Raw genomic sequence first — 21,021 nt, forward strand, 5'->3', positions numbered from 1 at the left:
CTAGAAAACTGATCAACTGATAATTGCCATTTTAAAATGATTGATCTAGTGGTTTTTATAAGAAAATTAAATATGGCGTTGACAACAAAATGGAACTAAGCATTATTAAGGTCTAAACTTAAATGCGACTTGAAAAGAAAAATATTTTTATTTTTTTGGCCAAAATTATTCAACTCATGAATCATTAAGTCAATAAGTTATAAGGGGCATGAGAAAATAAAGAATTCAGAACATCAAAATAATCCTCATCATTTTCCGCTTCAAAAAATAGTTACAAAACATACAATGCTGTTTTAAAACATTTGATGAGAAAGTATTGTGAAAAGTTAATTCCTTTTAATATAGTCATTTCAGTTTAAATTATTCTAGCAAAACGATATTTTAAATAATTTCTGATGTCTTGTAAACTGTAAAAAAGAATTCAACAGGAAAAGGGGCTTTATTTTTCAAAATTGAATGAATGCTATATTTTATCTTGAGGAGAAACATGGAAGAAGAGATTTTAAACGTCAACTGAAGATACTTTTTTATATTCACACCGTTTTCACGTGTGAATGTATTGAATTTGTTCAGATTGAAAAATCAGTTTTTTGGATTTTTCAGCAAAACTAAGCACAATGGCAAGTTTTGTTCATAACAAAAAGTTTGTGCCTGGAATTGTCACCATAATCAAAAAACAGATTTGAAATTGGTTGAGGCATTGCTGAGAAAATCGAAAAATTCGCTTTCTGTAAGCAAGCAAACAAGTTAATCAGCAAGAAATCTCAATAACGAGACATCGTAGAGACTTCTAGTTTTTTGAAATCGATCCGTGCTGCTTTATAGAAGAGCTGATTAGATTTTGGGCATGGCAGGAACAGCCGTTGCTTCTAAAAAAGCAAAAAACTTTCGTTTTCATACAAAATTTCAAAATCAATGTTTTCTATGATTTTTTGAAAAGATAACATTGCATGAAAACTGATTCTGCAAATATGTAAAGCTAAGTAATTTACCCGCTGACGTCTGATTCCTCAAACCTTTTTCCAAGCGAAGCTTGGTCTACCCGCTGGAGCCTGATTCTAAAACATTTGCCAAGCGAAGCAGACTACACACTGACGCCTGATTCCTCAAACATTTGCCAAGCGAAGCAGCCTACCCATGACGCCTGATTCCTCAAACATTTGCCAAGCGAAGCTTGGCTTACCCTTTTGACGCCTGATTCCTCAAACATTTGCCAAGCGAAGCTTGGCACTACCTATGACGCCTGATCCCTCAAACATTTGCCAAGCGAAGCAAATACCCATGACGCCTGATTGCTCAAACATTTGCCAAGCGAAGCAGCCTACCCAATTAAACGCTGATCCCTCAAACATTTGCCAAGCGAAGCAAACTACACTTGACGCCTGATCCCTCAAACATTCGCCAAGAAGTAGGTACCCGCTAGAGCCTGATTCCTCAAACATGTGCCAAGCGAAGCAGTACCGCTGGAGCCTAATTCCTCAAACATGTGCCAAGCGAAGCTGCCTACCCACTGGAGCTTGATCCCTCAAACATGTGCCAAGCGAGCAGCCTACCCCGCTGGGCTGATTCCTCAAACATGTGCCAAATGAAAGCTTGGCCTATTCTGGAGCTTGATCCCTCAAACATGTGCCAAGCAAAGCTTGGCCTACCCGCTGGAGGCTGATTCCTCAAACATGTGCCAAGCGAAGCTTGGCCTACCCGCTGGAGCCTGATCCCTCAAACATTCGCCAAGCGAAGCTTGGTTATCCTCTGAGCCTGATTCCTCAAACATGTGCCAAGCGAAGCTTGGCCTACCCACTGGAGCCTAATTCCTCAAACATGTGCCAAGCGAAGCTGGCCTACCCGCTGGACTTGATCCCTCAAACATTCGCCAAGCGAAGCTCTTATTCGCTGGAGCCTGATTCCTCAAACATTTGCCAAGCGAAAGCAGCCTATTTGCTAGAGCCTGATCCCTCAAAATTCGCCAAGCGAAGCAGTGGCTTTTAGGAGCTTGATCCCTCAAACATTCGCCAAGCGAAGCTTAGCCTACCGCTGGAGCCTGATTATTCAAACATTTGCCAAGCGAAGCAGCTTTTATGGACCTGATCCCTCAAACATTCGCCAAGCGAAGCAGGAATACCCGCTGGAGCTTGATCCCTCAAACATTCGCCAAGCGAAGCAGCCTACGCTGGAGCCTGATTCCTCAAACATTTTGCCAAGCGAAGCAGCCTACCCGCTGGAGCCTGATTTCTCAAACATTTGCCAAGCGAATTTTAAATAATTTCTGGTCCTGTATCCTGTCAAACATTCAACAGGAAAAGCTTTATTTTTCAAAATTGAATGAATGCTTTTTATCTTGAGGTGAATATATCCGCATTGGGTTTCTACCCGATACACTAGTTAGTTGAGAATTTTTTAACATTATATAAAAATGAAAATTAGTAAAAATAAAATGAATTCGTTAATTGAATTTTTATTTTTTAGCAAAATAATTTTTAAATTTTTGTTAACATTTTCTAGTTACTAATGCTTAATTAAAATTAAACGTTTTGAAAAAAACGCACTAATATCTAAAAAAGAGAAAATTAGGAAATAAAAAACTTAGGAATAAAGTAGGCCATAAGAAAAGATTTATGGTACCTAAATATTGTTGACTTGTGCCATTTTCTCAACAAGGCACTTGCTTCATTTATTATTTTGTATATTCAAATAATGGATAGCTTAATTACGGCAACAGTAAAGAAGAAAATGAAGATGTCTCATTATCAATTCCAAGAAATAAATTACAGCATTTTTTTTTGTAAAACTTGTGGAAATTTGTTATTTAGGTACGATAACAAAACCTTCAAATTTCGAGATCGATTTCCCTTTCCGCCTTTATATTGCTATAATATTTATGCAAAGAGACAAAAGATTTCAGTGTAATCGAATATTCCAATATATCTATAATCTTGTTACATGGAGAATAAGTGCGAGAAAAAAGAAAAGAACGATTCTTGAGTAAAATTTTATTTGATTTCCGTGGCACATCACAGAACATGTTTGCGAATATATTTCATGCTCAATGGTATGGATCATTCTAATGATTTCAAAATGCTATACAAACACAAACAATTGAAATGAAACGCGTGGCAAATAAAAAACCATCTCATTTCGATCTCAAATTATTCTACTCCACATATATCGAATTAGAGTATGAACGTTAAAAAGGAAGAAAATAATCAAAAGAGCTTCAGAAAGAAAATCCTTCAGTATTATTTACTCAGCACAAATTGATGAAAATCGTTTTACAATTGCGTCATTTCACATCCTACAATTTTGTGAGTAAATAATTTTAGTTATTTAAGAAAATAATTGACAAAATTAAGATGAACACATTTTACCGGTTTTCAATTGTATTCCGTTTACATGATCGATCGAATACAGAATGATATTCGATTTTGAGATATAAAAATAAGCTTTCTTAAAACAGATAGTCAGTAGCTCAATTATTTTTCCAAACACAAGCAAGGTTTTAATTTACCTTAAATTCTTGCTTAACAAAGCATGTAAACATGTTTATCATAGCACATCACATTACATTATTCCTATTGATTTCCTTTCTTTCTTAGAAAATAATCAGCGTAAGGTATTATTTGCCTTTATCTGAATTTGAATACATACTTCGATGTGAAAAAATTTTCCACTTAATAAAATTGTATAAAATGGAACAAAAAGTTTCTGAAACACAATACTGCGATAAATGAACAATTCATTGAAACTTCGCCGCTTTTAAATATACACTTATGCATGCTGATTTTAATGAAAATCGTGCTTAAGTTGCGATTCACATATTTACACGTAAGCATTATTCAACAAGAGTAAAAACATGAACGAATGAAATTTTTTCTGGCTTCGATTAACCCCATGTATACTTCAATCATCTTACAATAGATAACTAAATGGACTTTTTTATTTTGTTCACTATGTTTTATGCTTTGAGGCTAAGAAAATTTGGTTTAAAGTTATTTGAATCCTATGCGTTTTGTTAATGCCCACTTACTAACTATAAATAGAATAAGAAATATGATAACACAAAATAATGAAACAAAAATGAGAGGGGTGAAAACAGAGAGAGAAAAATTTTGCAAAACCTTAATTCCGCCATAATGATGTCAAATATTCAAATCATAAAAGCACTGTTTCTGTTTGTACAAACGTGAAGGGTGTTGTCATATTTATACATATTTCAAATAATGAACTTTACTTCAATTGAAAATTACAATAAAAGATCTAAGAATGTTTTTTTTGTACATAATAATGAATGTCTTTTGTTACCGTTTTTATTTTCATATCCTTTATGTAAATGTTTCTATGCAAAAAAAAAAAAAAAATGTTGCAGTTATTCATGATTTCTTTTTAGATTTTTTTAGGTTGAAATAATTAAATATTCATAATATGTGTTTATATTACACATACTTTATCAATATTCTCATATTATTAATATTGAAAATCGAGTTGAAAACTTACAAATTAGTACTGAAAATTAGCATATTTTCTTTGTATAGAAGATCTCATGGTTAATTTAAGAGTCGCTTAGGTCTAATTTTTTAAGAAATGAAAATGGAAATACGTGTGGGTTAAAGACTTAACATATTAACTTTTAATTTTGAATGGTAGTTAGTGGAAATATATCTCAAAGCTTTTAATTGCAAGTGAAATACAGAAACTTTATTAATTGACCATTAGCATATTCAAATCAGTTTAGATTATTGGCAAGTTATTTAATTTTCAAAAATAGAATAGTTAATTTATTTTATTCTGTTCTTTATGATTTCATACTTTGAAAATTATGTTACCTTATACTTTTGGTCATTTAAAATAATTATTTTTCATTTCAATCGTTAACAACCGATTTAATTATGCAATTATAAAGAAGTATTTTTTATCAGAAAAATAAGAGCAATGAAGAAAATAAGTCTTATCTAAAAACTTCTACTAAAAAATGAAAATGTCAAATGCAGACTTTTCTTTAAGAAAAAGAAAACATATTGCATTATTATAAAATATCTTTAATACCATAAATCGCCAGGAGGTAAACTCAATTGATATTCTTCGGACACTTTTTAAGGAGAAGTGTATAGATAGAAAAATGTAACGACAAAAGGAATATATCTAAATACAAAAAAATTTCTACAATTTTAATGTTAAAAGAAATAAAAATAACTATTAAAATTATTAAGAAAATTATCTACTAAAAAAAGAATACTGAATGTAAAATTTTGAATTTCATTTTTTTATATAAGAAGCGATGAAAATTGAGAGAAGATGCTTGATATAATGCTGAGTTGTTCACGTTAATTACATTAATAAAAATAATTTATTTTATTATTTTGCAAACACCGAAAAAATATTAAAACACAAAAGAGATTTATAGGCCGGAGGAAAAGTGAGGCATAAATGATAAAATTACAATAAAAATATCTCTATATAGCTCTATAACTGATGGAGCGGCAGATAATGAGAAAACATTGATTAAAATCTTCCCGAAAGTGAGATAATTTCCATCAGAAATGATAAAGCTTTTTTATGTTCCACGACTATATAGCCCATAATGAAAGTATAGTCAAAAAAGGAAAAAAAGCAGAATGAACAGAAAAAAATTTATTGCTCGTTTCGTCAGCTTTACTCTATATATGCTATATGCATATCGAATATTAAATCGTTTTATTCTCTAACATGGTGGCGCCTCTATCGTTATGAGGAAAATTCATGCGCCCCACAATCATAAGGAAGAAGAAAATTTTATATTCTTTTGATTTTTGAGAGAAAAACGGCAAATCAGATGAAATTTTTTTCAGTTTCATGCCAACATATCAAGTGAAAAGCCACACAATTTTTCGTGCGCGACAATTCCGTATAGGAAAGCTTGTATCTATATACACACAAGTTGTGTGAGACAGAATGTGTATAGTGTGCAATAAATAAAGAAATATAATAATAAAAAAAGTACATACATGTATTCATAAAACATATCTAAATTATTAATATTTATATGCAGATAAAAGCTTGTGTTTTGCATAAAAACAATGAGAAATGAACGGCACTGTGATGTTACGTGATTGAAACGACACAAGCGATTCTCGCTCATGGAAAATAATTGAATGAATATTAAGGCATCTACTTACGTTCAATCAAGTGAAAATACACAAAAAAAAACCATAAAATAAATATAATGAATATAAAATGTAGGTTATATTAATATAACAATCCGCCCTTAACTTTTTTATATTTACACGATTCGTACTTTACGATTTTTCTTAATCTACAATTCTTCTTCCTTCTTAACCACCTTCCATAAAATTCAAATCATTATTATTAATTTAATATTGCTTTATTGAAGTTTTACCACTTCCAATAAAGCTAACTATTAAAATGCTCAGTTGTGGATGAGAATATTTCTTTCATTCCTTCTTAATTATATATTATCCAAAAAAAAAAAACGAGGAACATTATATTCTATTCTTTTGAACCATTATCGTAGTTATGATGAGAAAAGATTAGTATTACTTAAAAATTTGGAATTATGGCACAAGTGATTGGATTTGTGAAAACTTTTAAACTAGTTAAACTAGAAAAGTTGGATGACACATGCTTGATTGTTTTTTGAAAATTCAAAAATAAAGTTTGTATTATAGTTAATAACATTCTTGATAGATTATTAGAACATTATTTCAAATTAGTCTACCTACACTCTCAGAAAAATCATTGAAATATCCACATTACTATTATCAGTATATAGGAAAGTTAATTATCATAATTGTTTTTACATAAAAATTTTCACTATGGAGCAACCCAAAATTTGAGTCATGTTGCCATATGTTTATTATTTGCTGTGAAACTTGAATTTTAAGTTTGAGTTATAAAACATTTTGCTTCAAATATATGATTGGTCACTAATAATTAATAAGAATTGTTTAATTAATTTAAATTTGAGTCGAAAATTTTAGAAAATGGATATACAAAAATCGAAATGTGCGTATATTTGTATGTATTTTACAAAATTGTACATATTTTTTATGAAAGAAATATGATGATGAAGATTAATTATTAACCTCCTGATACTATATGTTATGTGCACACATTGCTATTGAGTTAATATCCTTTGGCTTAATGAGAAATGCTCCCGTATATGTACTAGGCATTAGAGTGAACGTGAGTGAAAGAGAGACATAAGGTCTATTATGTTTGTGCATTTGTACGACAACAATTGGTTTACATTGTGATAGATTACAGTCGGACTTCACATCATTAACAAAATTTATTGCGTGAATCAGACAAATTACTTTTAATGTACGATAGGTCGACAATGGATCTACTGTTGTTCACAAATATGAGCTGATCTATGTATTTTGTTAAACTAACGTGCTCATTTAAATTTATAAAGTGCTTTTCATTTCAAGCACTAAGCTTATGTAATCCACGTCGAGTATATCAATAAAAAGTGTACAAAAAAAAGGAAAATTGATAGTGTCATGAAATATACGCATTCTGTACTAATAACATCTATGCATAGTTAGAATCGCGCATCATCATTATGGACATATGACAAAAACGAAAACAATAAACAAAAAGAAGATTATTATGATAAATTTAATATAAAAAAGATAAGAATAAATGACAGAAGAAAAAAGATATTTATGATTGCTCATAATATTCAGAACCATATACTTATTTTGTATAGAAGGCAGTGACATGAACAACTAGACCAAAAATAAATGTCCACAATCAACTTCAAAACACTCATCATTAATAAAAATAATCAAAAGGAAAATCACAGTGGATGGACAGAATTGAGAGCAGCAAAGAGAAAAAAATGTAAAAGAACGACAAAAATTAGTGTAAGGGTAAAAGGGAAAATATGAGGAGAGAGAAACATGTCGAGAGATTTCACAAATCTGGTCGACCTTTTTGTACTCAGGAAAAAAGACCCAGATGGCATAAAAAATGAGCACACAGAGAAAAATCTTTGAATCATCACGAGATAATTGTAGACGGAAAAAAATTGATGTAAAAAACACAGAAAGCATCAAAGCATGTTTTCGTTTTATTATGGTGGTGCTAAGGTATTCATTTGAAAAGAATAAAGATTATTTTTATATACATTTAAGTACATTTGTAGGGTTTTATATAGTCATAATCATATGTGTCTCATACTCACGTATGGTAGTGTATGATGCCATGTGATGATTTTATCGCAATTGTTACTGCTACCCCATAATTATTCACATCATGAAGAAAAAACAGCAAACAAGAATGTGTTTACATGGAAAATTATGTGCAATTTTCTTACAGCATATACGTTATTGTTGCTTCTCTTTTTTTCTATTTTTGATAAGTCGTAAATTGTTATAATTTAGCTCATGCTATAAATTTTTCAATACATTTTTTTCTATTTTACCCTTATTATTGCTATTATTGCTTTCTAAAATAATTCCTTTTCTTCTTTATATTAAATATAAGGCTGCAAAAGCTCTATTAAAAACCGCTCAATAATTAGTTCGACAAGGGAATGAATTTATGGCACGAAACACTTTTTTCCACCCCAATGAATTTTTCTGGCCGCGAAAAAGCGATCAACATTGTTTATTTTTATTGCCTTAGTGGTATCGAAACGCAAGGCGTTCTCATAGGAAAACTGAATGAATACAAAAGCTTTTAAATTTTAAATTAAGTAATAAAATGTTCCACTAAAAGTCGTTTAAAAAAGCAAAAAGTTTATGTATTTAAACATTTTCTTTCTAATTCTCCAAAGTGTGTTTTCAGATACAATTTAAAATTCACAAATCGAAAAGCAAAAATAGCCTTGAAAGTATTCTGAATCTAATTGTACTATTCTTTTACTTAACTTGCTTTCCTGTCAGTCTTTCTGTTAGTTTTTAAATCCTTTAATCGATTTTTCGTCCACTACTGAAGATATACTTGTAAAGGATGTAAACTTTTAAGTTCTAACATATCCATAGTATACGTTTGAAACTCAAGTCTAACTCTCTTGTGATCTACATTAGAGCTTTAATCTACATATGGACCGCTGCGTCGCCATAATATCGGTAATATTCGAAGTTATCTTGATGGCACTGTCACGGCGAATCTCGACCAATTTTAAGTAATTCGGACGAGAGAATCTTTAACAGAGAAGTGAATTTGGAATTTTATGCAAAAGCATAAAACATGATCATGGCTATATGCATATAAAACTTTTAAAACATAATTTGAAAATTTAGTTTTCAACTGCACAATGTTACATGATCCACATGGAAAACGTGGTTTTTAAAAAGTTTTTTATAACAATGTATTTATTTCAAATTAAAAATTTATAGAAATACTTTGTAAACAAGCAATAATTGAATGAATTCTAATGAAGTAAAAAGGTTCAAAATTATTATTTTTTATTTTTTAAAATTTTCCAATTTAAGGATATTATTTCAAAGATTTTATAGATGGTTCAGTTTCAATTGTAGAAAGCCTATTCAAGTTTAAAAAACAATTCATTAATATTGTCTCATCACTATTATTGTATTGAAATTTATTATTCTTACACAATCAATAATATTCAATTATTTTATTTATAAAGCCTCCAGAGCTAAATCAAGAAAATATTAATGGGTTAAACTTTCCTTGACTTGTTTTCAATTGCCTAGTAAGATTGCGAATTGCGTGACTAATTTATTCCTGTTATATTTCTGTTAAAAATGAAAAATGTTAAAGGGCTATATAATATACAATACATAATATAATGATTCCAGTTAAACTTATACTGGAGTGCATTCAATAATAAAATCTCAAAAGTCTCATTTCTAATATCTTGACTCCATCTTCAACTGCATTCTTAACTATCTTGAGAAATTCTTTTAGAAGCCTAAGGCTTTCAGGAACTTTTTGTATTTGTTTTCCTCTAGAATCAACAGCAAGTGTAACTTTTTTAAATTCATGCTAATAAAATTGAATTTAACAGTTTAGAGCTTTAATTTGACTAACTACTGTCTTTAACTGGAATTTTTTTTATTGTCTTAAAATAGTTCGTCATAACAAAATAGTTGAAAGCTGATTAAAATAAAAACCACAATATAACACGTTGTAAACTTTATATCACTGTTCAAGTTGAAACCGAACTGACACGAACACCACAAATATTTAATAATTTTTAAATGAAAATGTGAGGAAAGAAATATTTTTTCCACGTTTCAGATGTGAATCGTTAGCATCATAAACTGAGCAATTTAGCTTTATTGAGTTTTCATCAGTACAGATAACTGATATTGATGATGACGATGAAAAGAGTAAAACATATATTGAGAAATTAAATTACAAGATAAAAAAAATGCCTCTTTTAGCTAAAATAAAGGAAGGAAGGAGTATATAATATCATAAAAAATTATAAGGAACAAAAAGGAAGTGAAAAAATGCGTGAAGGAAAAGAAAAGCTCTGTCAAATTTAATTATAATGAATGCATTAGTGGAAAAGAATATTATTTGTGCTCGAAAAGAATAGACAGTAATATTTAATAAATTTATGTAAGCTATAAATGAAAGAAAAAAACACCAGAAAACGACGAAAATTGATAAGCTTTCCCTTACTCTATCGATAATAAATCTTCATCTACAACGAGCGAATGAAACGCCGAGGAGTGGAAATTGAGCGAAAAACTGAAGACTGAAACAGAAAAGCCATTAAATTAAAAACATCAGTACTAGCGTAATTTGATAAAGTAGAAAAAGTGAAAGAAAAAAAAAGAGAGATAAAAAAAAGACGAAAAATCTAAACATTTGCAAGATCATGGATATGTTTCAACACAACTCCTACGGCTTTGTTATACTTCTCTCCATTATACTTATTCAAGGTAGGATTTTACTTTGGCATTTTTCTCATTTTTTATTTCATAAAAAAACACAAGTGAAATTTGATAATCCCTACTTAATCTGATATCAAACCAAATTCTTCCCATAGCTATAATTCTTCTGTACACCCACGTATATACATTAGAAATTTTTCATAATTGCTCTCCTGCATAAAATATCTAACGAGGTCGCAATTTTTTATTTTTTTTATTCATTCATTCATTCATTTCACTCATTTCCCTTTCAATGAAATGGAATTACATTTTATTTTTATACCTTCATGATACTTACTTCGGTATTTTCACTTTAACTTTTTTTCTATATCCAAATTTCATCCAAATATAAGAATATACCTCCATTTAAATTCCCTTTGCTTCAATCTAATGAATAAATGATGTAGAAAAGCTTTATCAAAAGACTCTACAATATGAGAATACTTATCTTTATATTTCTTACTCAAGCTTTTCTTCCTTGAAAGAGGAGAAAAAAATATTGTATTGCTAACATAATGAAAGTAACTTGGGAATTTATCGCTTCTTGCTCTTTAAAATATCTAATTTTGCAATTTTACTCTGCTTACGTATGTTTAAGGCATGAATAAGATTTAATCGGTATCTAAGGGAGAAAATTTCCTGTTCTGAAACAATGTGACACAATATTTTGTTTCAAATTTATTTTTTGTAGGAGATTAACATGTACAATTCACTCAATAAATATGTGATCTTGTTGTCTCCTATCAATTAAACTTATTCTCATTTAAGTTTCATTTAGTTTACATGACCTCATACATTAAGTTTTTCATGCTGCATTATATTAATTGCCAAATTAGTAATAACTCTTAAAAGCAATCATTTTAGATGTGATAATTTAAAATTATAGTTAAATATTCAATCCTAATGAACCCGTTTGTTTTTTTTAAAAAAATTCTAACCATCCTAGTAAAAACAAAGCCTCATAAAAATGTACAATAGATCATTATTATAGATTGCAATACCTGTAAATTTTTATTACCTAGGGCCTTATCTCTCCACGTTTATTAATTATGAAAACAAGAGAGAAAAAAAATGCAAAAGTAGTAAAACAGGAATCCCTTAATCATCTTTTACAAAAGATATAAAATGGTTTACACTGTAAAGTAACAAATGACACGCATAAGTCGTGGTTGCTATATAAATTATGACGCGTACAAACACAACATCCATTATTTCCTTTTGTGTCCTTTTTCAAGATTAACTTCGAGTCCAATTTATGTTGTTGATGTTTCTTTTTCCTTTTTCTTTTCACTTTTTTATCTTTATTCTCTTTCAAGTAATGCCTTTGTTTGTTTACAGCGAAATACACATGTAAACTTTATTAAAGCTCAACAGATGTTAAAAGTTGTTTTTTTTTACTAATAAACTAAACTTTTATTTTAAAATTCAATGTGATTTATAAAAATATGTTTCAATGAAATATTCTAAATATTGTCTTTAATATTGAACTACGATGGCAACATATTTTCCATATTTGATCTTAATTTTATAGAATAAATATATCCTCCAAATTATTGAACAATTATGTTGAAGGTATAATGTTCATAAAAGAGATGAGTTTTACCTTTTTGTTTGAATATACATAATTTGATTCGCAACAAAAATAAATAAATGAGTTGCCATTTCAATGCTGTATAGCTTTCAATCGATGAAACCATTCACACAATTTCACAATTTCCAAGTCATAGTCAATTAAATTAAAATTTCCACCTCTTCTCCCACACTCTTGTCACTATTGACGTTAATGAACAGACAATTTACATAATTTTTACCAGTTTCATAAATGCCGTTGCTCTTTCTTTTTCATTTTTATAAAAGCCATTAAATCAATGAAAAATATCATTTATCGGTTTTATGGTTCTGCATTAAATCAACTCAGATTGAATTCCCTTTTTAAATATTTTTTGTTGTTTATTTTGTTTATTTTCGATTATATTTTGAGCACTAATTGATATTATTGAAATTTTTTAAGATGTAATGACGCATTCCTTTATATTATTTCTCTCATAAAATCAAATATAAATCCATTATACTAAAATTAAATAGAAATATAAGTATCTAAATAAATCCCAACTGTTTTTTCCTTCAGATGTTACCGAAAGTTTACGTTTAACTGAAGTGAGAATTCCTAATCATGTTATAAGAAATAACACAGTTAGATTAGAATGCCACTTTGATATGAATGGAGAAGCATTATATTCAGTAAAATGGTATAAAGATGGATACGAGTTTTATCGATACGTGCCACGAGATCATCCTCCTGCTCAAGTTTTTATGCAAAATGGAATTTATGTTAACGTAAGTGTTTTCTCCATTATCCATCAGTAATTCTAATATTAATAAATCAATCAATTGAAATATGTTTTCACTTATATCTATAGCTTCACAACTCATCCGATAATCAAGTTGTTTTAGAGAACGTTACACTTGCTTCTACTGGTCGATATCGATGTGAAATATCTGGAGAGGCTCCCTCATTTACAACTGTTTCAGACCATGGTGATATGATTGTTGTTGGTATGTAACATCTAATTATTTTTTTTTTTAAATTTTAGTTTCACTAATTTAAAAATTTTTTTAAACACCTATGTTGAAATTTTTAAAATTTGAAAGTTTTAATTGATTTGAAAAAAAAACCAAAAAAAATAGTATATTATTTTTTTAAGAAATAACTAAAACATAGCAACGTAGAATAGCTTATCGTAACATTACACTGATAAACCTTTCCTAAAGTATGGTTTTTGATATAGTAAGAAACATGTATACAGGAATGTAATTTTTAACGTCCATTATAAGCGTTACTATAAATTTCGAAAATTAAATAATAAATAAAACATGTGCGCACATATACATGCATTGCGAAGAAAAGAAATGAGGATGCTAGAGAGAAAAAACAAATGGTTACATAATTTATATTTTTTACAACCATAAATTAAGAGTGGAGCAGTAATTTTTTGCATAATTCATTTTCTCTCGCATTTGTTGTGAACACACATAACAATACAATGTGTTCTCTTCACATCTAGTGCTCTTTTAACACCTTGATCTCAAAGTTTCATTCTTAGACCATATTACTTTCAGTATAAATAATAAAACAAAAAGTTTATCATAGCATGGAGTGTATACTTGATATAAGTACAAGTGATTGACGTAAAAATATTTACTTTTATGTTATTTATTTCCTACAGCAACACCGGATCATGGTCCAGTCATCACAGGAGGTAAAGCACGCTATCAAATTGGCGATATGGTGAGGCTTAATTGCACATCGGGGAGATCCAAACCAGCAGCACACTTACAATGGTTTATAAATGGTGAACCTGCCGATCCGATTCTTACACGCCAATATGAAACGCTAGTAACAGGACGGGAAGGTAATAAAAAAAATCTTATATACATGTATATATCTAAATACATTCACATAAAATGTTGTGCTATATATATTTTTTTCTCAAACATTATTTATGCGATAAAAAAAGGCTTAGAGACGACAACATTGGGTCTAGAGTTTCGTGTACGTCAGCGACATTTCAAAAAAGGCGATATGAAATTAAAAGTATGAATAATTGACGTATAATTGCTAAATATTTGTAGCCAACAATATTTTTATGCTGTTTACATTTTTCTTTCCATATTATTATTTTCTCACAAAATGTCATTGCAACCCATCTTGACATGTCCCTCATATGCTATTACAAACATGATAATGACCATAATAGTGCCTAGCTACCATAGCTTCTATCTATTGGAAAAGTAATGAAGAAAGCGTTGAAGGTGATAGGCCTCTAAGAACTCCTTATTCAAGTCCGATTGAATCTAGAGAATCCGTTCCACCAAGCAGTTCGAAAGCTGATCGTGTTCAAGGTAATTTTTTTGTTTTTTCTGATCACTAATAATTTATATGATATGACACTTTATGCCTAAAATATTAATATTTTTTTTAACAAAAAAAAATTAATTGTTTTTATTACAGCGTCAAACAGCTCAAAAAATACATCAATTTTCATAAACAGTGAAATAATTAAAACGTTATTATTCATAATTTCATCAACATTCTTTAGGTAACTATTTTAATATCAAAATTTTTATCCTTATATGTATCTCGAATAAAATACGGAACCGAGATACATTTTTTAAATAAAATTTCATTATCGGATGATCACACATATCATCTATAAGAGGAAAGAAATGAAATTTTTTAATCGCCATCCAATACATCATATCACTTTATCATTCACATGCTTTTAATGGAATGAAAAAAAAATAATATATACATATTATGTATACATATAGCAAAATTTTTATTATTTCTACATAAAAAATGAATCAAAAAGGAAGAAAAAAAATTGTTCAGCGTTTTGATGATAAACATTTTTAACAAGAGCGATTGAATAAAACAAAAATATAAAAATTAAAAATGTATGCCAAAAAAGTTTAAATGATAAACAGTTTCTGAATAATTGAGGAGAAGGAATTTGTTATGATGTGGAGATGCCTCTATAAAATATTTAAAAATATATATATAAAAGGAAATATTTTTTAATTAAAATTTATTTTGATTTACTTAATGTTTGACTGAACTAAGAAAATTTGGGAAGAACATCAAACGTTACACAATGAATGAAGTATAAATTGTTATCATAACTAGATAAGTAAAGTGCATTTTTATCACTAAATCAATAATCAATTTTGCATTTCCGTGATTCGGAAGACAATTTTATTGATAAATTTTTAAAATTCAAAGACTTTATTTCGAAACCATCAAACGGCATCAAACTTTTACAATTTTTTCACCTCTTTTTCGCTCAAAAAATTTAAAAAACTTATAAATTGAAATTGATTAGGTTGAAGTCAAAAATGTCGTTTATTTAAATCGTAATTAAATTCTTATGATTTGTAAAGACAGCTTTTGTTCGACAGAATTAGCTATGAGATGCAAATTAAATTCGGACATTTTAATTTCAATGTAATCCTAAAGACAAAAAATATCCCACATCAAAATTAAGTTAAATTTAAAAAGAAAATCAATAAAATTTCTTTTAAAAAACTATCTCTTTTTGAGATATTTTAAATATATCTTTTATCCAGTTAGACAAACGAGTGTCGAAAAAAGCGCATTTTGCAATGAAAAAATGTACTGAAAATGAAGATTATTGAATTTCCATAAAAATCTGTATGTTGTGTTATTCTCTTAATAAGAAATTAAAAATCATCTAAAGACATGCATTGAAGAATATTTACGATTAAATCATAAATTACATTTAAAACTTAGGTAGAAAAAAATATTTCAAATTTTCCATGCACGAACTGTGCATCATTGATCCTTATGGGAATGATTTCTAGGAATAGTACAATATCCATGAACTTCATAAAATGCCCAAAATATAAAATGAAGAGAAGAAATAAAACTTTTCTAAAATAAAAAGGAAAAAAAGATTCAAACCGACCCATATAGAATAAATCAATGATATCATAGAGCTACAAAAGCTAAAATAGAACAGCAAGTATTACAAAAAAAAAAACAATTGTTTGCCTCTTTGACTGTCTTTATTAACAGTCAGTGGCATAAAGAAGAAAGTAGGAAAAAAATAAGACAAACTTTCTTATGAAAGAAATAAAGATGTTAAAGTTGTGTAAATATAACAAAAATAAAATTTATGTAAGGTTTCCATTCTCCGAAAAAGGAATAAAAGTAAAAAGATTCCTCAAGATGAAATAAATTTTCCCTTCCTTAAAAAGTTGCAGCGCGAAATTATGTTTGTTCATTTACAGTGAAAAGAAATTCTGGAAAGAAAATTTTCTTAGTTATTTCATACTTAAATTAAATATAATTAAAAGTTTAGTCTTTTCTATTATTTTATGAATAAAACTATAACGCTATATAACTTTTTGTTCCTTCATTAGAATGAAATATTTCTTTTTAATAAAAATTAAGATTGTTATAAATTATGTCCCTTGATTTATGTTAATGCACCTTAATATTCTGAATGTACAATAGAAGTCATACCATTCAAAACTTTTAAAGAACTTTAGAAACAAACGCTGTACTTTTTACTTACTTACTTACTTATATTTCAAGAAGTCTCAATTACATGTAAAATCGGGTTTGAAGAGCTGATTAAACTTTTATTAGCTCGTTGAATTTTATTTATAAATTATAAAGTTTTTTTAAATTTTTTAATTAATATGAATTCCTAACACTAAAATTTTCAAAATGTTTTCAAGTTAAAAAAAAATTTATTTAAATGTTAACAAATTATTGCAAATTAACAAAAAAAAAGCTTTAAAACCTAAATATTTTATTTGAGTATTCAAAAGGTTTGTACATAGGTAATTGATTAGTTTATTACATTTTTTTCATATCAAATGATTCATATTAATTTAATTAAATTTTTTGAATAATTTCTTTATTAACCTAATAATTTCTAAAATCACAATTCATCATCTTTAAACATGATACAATGAATACAAAAGATTGACATAATCGTATTAAAAGATAAATTATAAAAAAATGAATGTCAATTAATTAATGTAGTTTCCTCATTTGAACATAATACTACCGTAACTTTATATAAAATAAATCAAACCAAACTCTTCTTTTTATCCTAACAATTAAAAGAAACTCTTTGTAAATATATAAAGAATTGGAAACAAAAAGGTAAAACAAACGAATTATGAAGAAAATTTACATCGAGAAGAAAAATTTCTCATCGAGTTAGCAAAATACAATTAACAGAAGCCATATCATTTATGATTAAGGTTAAGGAATAAAACCAGGAATATAAAAATATTATGATTGTGTATATCAATGTCATTGTTTGAATGTAAACGATTTAACTTTAATATCACAAGCTTTCATCAGAACTCACTTTTAGAAATAATTATATTTTAAAACGACTCTTAGATTATTCAAGTCAAGAAAAATATTGTTTACTTTCATATAATTATTTTCTTAATAAGACATGAAACGGTCTTTTTGTTAAAATTTATTAAAAGCCAAAAAGAATTTTATGAAAAATAAAAAAAAAAATATTTTGCAGAAAAATGTACTCATTATTATGGACATGCCTTTATTACTGAAATTTCGATCCATTTTTAATTTTTCAGAGTATTCAAAGACTTTTCATTTCAGACTTTTTGGATAAATATCACAAATCTGTTTTCTGAAGTAGGTAAGTCGAACCTTTTTTTGATAATTAGTTAGTGACATCAACTTCAAATCCTCCGCAAAGAATGTGTTTCGCATGTTGAACATTAATATGAACTTAAGGTCTTCTTATGTTGTTCTTCGTTATTTCCCAAAATCGTTCCTATAATTTAACGATTTTAAGGAACATCAATGAATTTTTGAATCAATCCTCAAGATATGTACATCCTTTTTTATTTAAAGTAAGAACTCAGCGATATATTATAAAACAGATATAATTAAGAGATATATAAATTGCAGCCTCAAAACTTTGCTTCATACGAAGCTGACATTTACGACTCATAAAAACAAATTTACAATAATTAAAAAGGTTGCAGGAAGGGATTTTTTAATCACACATTTCTAAACAAACGTTTCATTTTATTTAACTATCTATGTATGCTCATGTGAACAAAAATTGGATCCAATTTCAAAGAACTTTTAGTTCTTCGGTTATATTTTCACTTTAATATGGAAATAGTCACCCAAAAATGAGAGGATGGTGAGTTTACTCATTTAACACACTTTTTCTATTGTATGAACAAAATAAATATGAAAATAAATTCATATTAGCTCACATTTGTTTGTACAAATATCGCATAACAGCCAATTGATATGTATGAGGACATTCAAAACATTATTATTACCAATAGTGAAGTCCTCAAAATAAATTTGCATAAGCAATCCAAGTTATATGCTTCATTAATTAATAGTATGCTCTGATTAAATGATGCATGTTATACCATGTTTTGAATTATATGTGAAAATTTCACTTCCTTTACAATCATTGAGATGGATAATGGTTCAATGAGCGTTGCTGTTTCGATATTTACTGCTTTTGTATTCAAAAAACAAAGAAATTTAATTTTAAAATTTTCTGATATTTTTGATTTATGTTAAAGTACATTAAAAACATGATGGAATACAATAATTTAATTAAAAAATACATATAAGCAATTTATTACGTTATCAATGCTCACACAGACATGAAAAAATTATATATTAATCTCTAGTTCTAAGTCCCCAAATAGATGTTCTTCTAGGCATAACAGTTGGACGGGCAACTGAGCTGTGAATAAACTTATTTACGCCAATATTTTTGAAAGTTTTTTCTAGCATTTGAAGTCCAGCATCAGAAAGAAGATTAAAAACATCCAAAAATAGAAGGGACTTTACATTATTTAAAACTCTGCGAAATAGATAATTAAAAAAAAAATTAGAAAATATTCTAAAATTATAATGCACCTTTTAAGTTCACTTACAAATATGACGTCATAGGAATATTGTAGCATCTTGATAACGACAAATATTCCAATTTAGTAAGTGCTGTAACAGCTTGTATAGCTAAAGACGTCAATAATGTGCAATCTGATAAATCAAGTTCGACAATATTAGGACAACGATTAATGAGAATTTGAAGACCTATATAAAACGGAAACAAAAAAAATTAAGATTAGTTATGAAATCAATAGCAAGGCAAGGTTATTTTAAATATTTACTTGTATCAGTCAAACTACGCCGACACCCAGAGATGTTAAATCTCATTATAGAAGGAGTTATGAGTGAAACTATTGCCTCTACACTTTCACTGCTCAAATTTGTCCATGAAATATTCAACGCAGTTAAGAACCGCAGATTAGCCATTAAGATTATAACAGATTCTTGATTTAATCCTTCGCACATTGCAAGATTAAGCACTTCTAAATCACGACATTCGGCAATTTCTTTACAAACATTTATGTCAACTGGAACATGTTCTAAACTTAGTTTCTTTAATGAATGACAAACTTTAAGAAGCTGAGCTAATGCAGTTACATCAATAGATGCTAAACTTAGATCCAAATATTGTAATTTTGATTGAAATCCTTCATAACGAAAATGTGATTCAAATATTGGGCTTTGAATTTTCGCTTGGGCTAAACGAAGTATTATGAAGCCCCTTGAAACTATCTTTCCAATAGAGCCACGTTTAAGAGCACGGTTTCCTAAGTCCATACGAATCCAAAGTGATTCGTCTAAAATAACACGACTAAATCTAGTGTTTACTAATGCTACGCGATGTAATGTCTTTTTTGGAAGATATTGAAAGATATGAAGTAATATTTCATCAGACAGCAGTTCAAACGGATTAACTAAATTTTGCTCTTTTGCTTGAAATTTCTTAAGAACTGATTCACTTTTTTTCAATGGAGTCTTTGATGATGACGGTTTGCAAGCATCCTGTTGACTGGAAGTTTGATTTAGTGTCTTATTGATTGTCGTAAGTGGTGATCTCTTACTAAATGAAGAGCCAATTACTCGTTTCTTATTTGATTTATTAAAAAAACTTATATCATTGTCATTATCTTCATAAACTGTCACGGATAAATTTTCGGGATCTTCATTGTTTACGCATTTTATTAAATTATTTTCCGACATCTCACAATCAATTTTTCTCCGCTTAGAACTGTAAATAAATGTAATAATAAATTAAATTGATTCAATAATGTCAATAAAAGTATACTTTTACCTCTCTAATAGCGTTGTCTTACAGTTATTTTCCTTAGTTATAGATTTATTCATTTCGAGCGCAAATTATATTTCGACAATCCGTGTATAAAGCGAAAATCCAAATATTTCACTATTTAATCTAAAAATGATTTATGTAAATTTAAACCTTTTATTTATTTTGAAATTAAATTAATGAATTAAATAATAAAATTATTGAATGATATCAATCGATGTACTAATTTTACACATCAATTTCTTATAAAATAATTGAGTATTATTTTGGATATTCATACAATAAAAACATGGATTATACCATTCCAATTTTTGAAAATAAAAATAACGTATTTTTGCTTTCTATAATGTTTGTCGATTTTCTATTTGCATAAATTAGAGTATGTACATACGTATCTTGCTTTAACTGTTTCAATGATATCTTTTACACCTTTTTAAACCCTC

At 28.3% G+C, this 21,021-nt stretch overlaps 2 protein-coding genes across 3 annotated transcripts; one reads left to right on the forward strand and one right to left on the reverse strand.

The window, feature by feature from the left end:
* Window positions 1-5,841: 5,841 nt before the first annotated feature.
* On the forward strand, window positions 5,842-15,741 carry LOC139088617 (cell adhesion molecule 3-like). Of its 2 annotated transcripts, none has more exons than XM_070637871.1 (8): window positions 5,842-6,206; window positions 10,353-10,859; window positions 12,979-13,187; window positions 13,271-13,406; window positions 14,078-14,263; window positions 14,369-14,445; window positions 14,609-14,753; window positions 14,863-15,741. In XM_070637871.1, the coding sequence occupies exons 2-8, from the start codon at window positions 10,796-10,798 to the stop codon at window positions 14,952-14,954; spliced, it is 909 nt and encodes a 302-aa protein (XP_070493972.1). In that variant the 5' UTR covers window positions 5,842-6,206; window positions 10,353-10,795; the 3' UTR covers window positions 14,955-15,741. The 2 variants fall into 2 exon arrangements, with proteins under 2 accessions (XP_070493972.1, XP_070493973.1); XM_070637872.1 differs by having other exon boundaries at window positions 10,401-10,859.
* Window positions 15,742-19,004: 3,263 nt separating this feature from the next.
* Window positions 19,005-20,692, reverse strand: LOC139088619 (S-phase kinase-associated protein 2-like). The gene is made up of 4 exons (XM_070637873.1): window positions 20,585-20,692; window positions 19,575-20,521; window positions 19,338-19,497; window positions 19,005-19,264 (listed from the first exon to the last, which is right to left on the reverse strand). The coding sequence occupies exons 1-4, from the start codon at window positions 20,635-20,637 to the stop codon at window positions 19,078-19,080; spliced, it is 1,347 nt and encodes a 448-aa protein (XP_070493974.1). The 5' UTR covers window positions 20,638-20,692; the 3' UTR covers window positions 19,005-19,077.
* Between the last annotated feature and the right edge of the window lie 329 nt (window positions 20,693-21,021).

The sequence above is a fragment of the Chironomus tepperi genome, unplaced genomic scaffold (genome assembly GCF_022539635.2).
Source record: "Chironomus tepperi strain 1889 unplaced genomic scaffold, CSIRO-AGI_Ctep_v1 contig_165, whole genome shotgun sequence".
Classification (NCBI taxonomy): Eukaryota; Metazoa; Arthropoda; class Insecta; order Diptera; family Chironomidae; genus Chironomus; species Chironomus tepperi.

Coding starts and splice junctions, on each gene's coding strand:
- LOC139088619 (XM_070637873.1), bottom strand. CDS start 20,637: ATGAATAAATCTATAACTAAGGAAAATAACTGTAAGACAACGCTATTA. Junction 20,522..20,584: donor AAGACAACGCTATTAGAGAG/GTAAAAGTATAC, acceptor ATTTATTTACAG/TTCTAAGCGGAGAAAAATTG. Junction 19,265..19,337: donor ATTCCTATGACGTCATATTT/GTAAGTGAACTT, acceptor TCTATTTCGCAG/AGTTTTAAATAATGTAAAGT.
- LOC139088617 (XM_070637871.1), top strand. CDS start 10,796: ATGGATATGTTTCAACACAACTCCTACGGCTTTGTTATACTTCTCTCC. Junction 10,860..12,978: donor CTCCATTATACTTATTCAAG/GTAGGATTTTAC, acceptor TTTTTCCTTCAG/ATGTTACCGAAAGTTTACGT. Junction 14,264..14,368: donor GCTAGTAACAGGACGGGAAG/GTAATAAAAAAA, acceptor CGATAAAAAAAG/GCTTAGAGACGACAACATTG.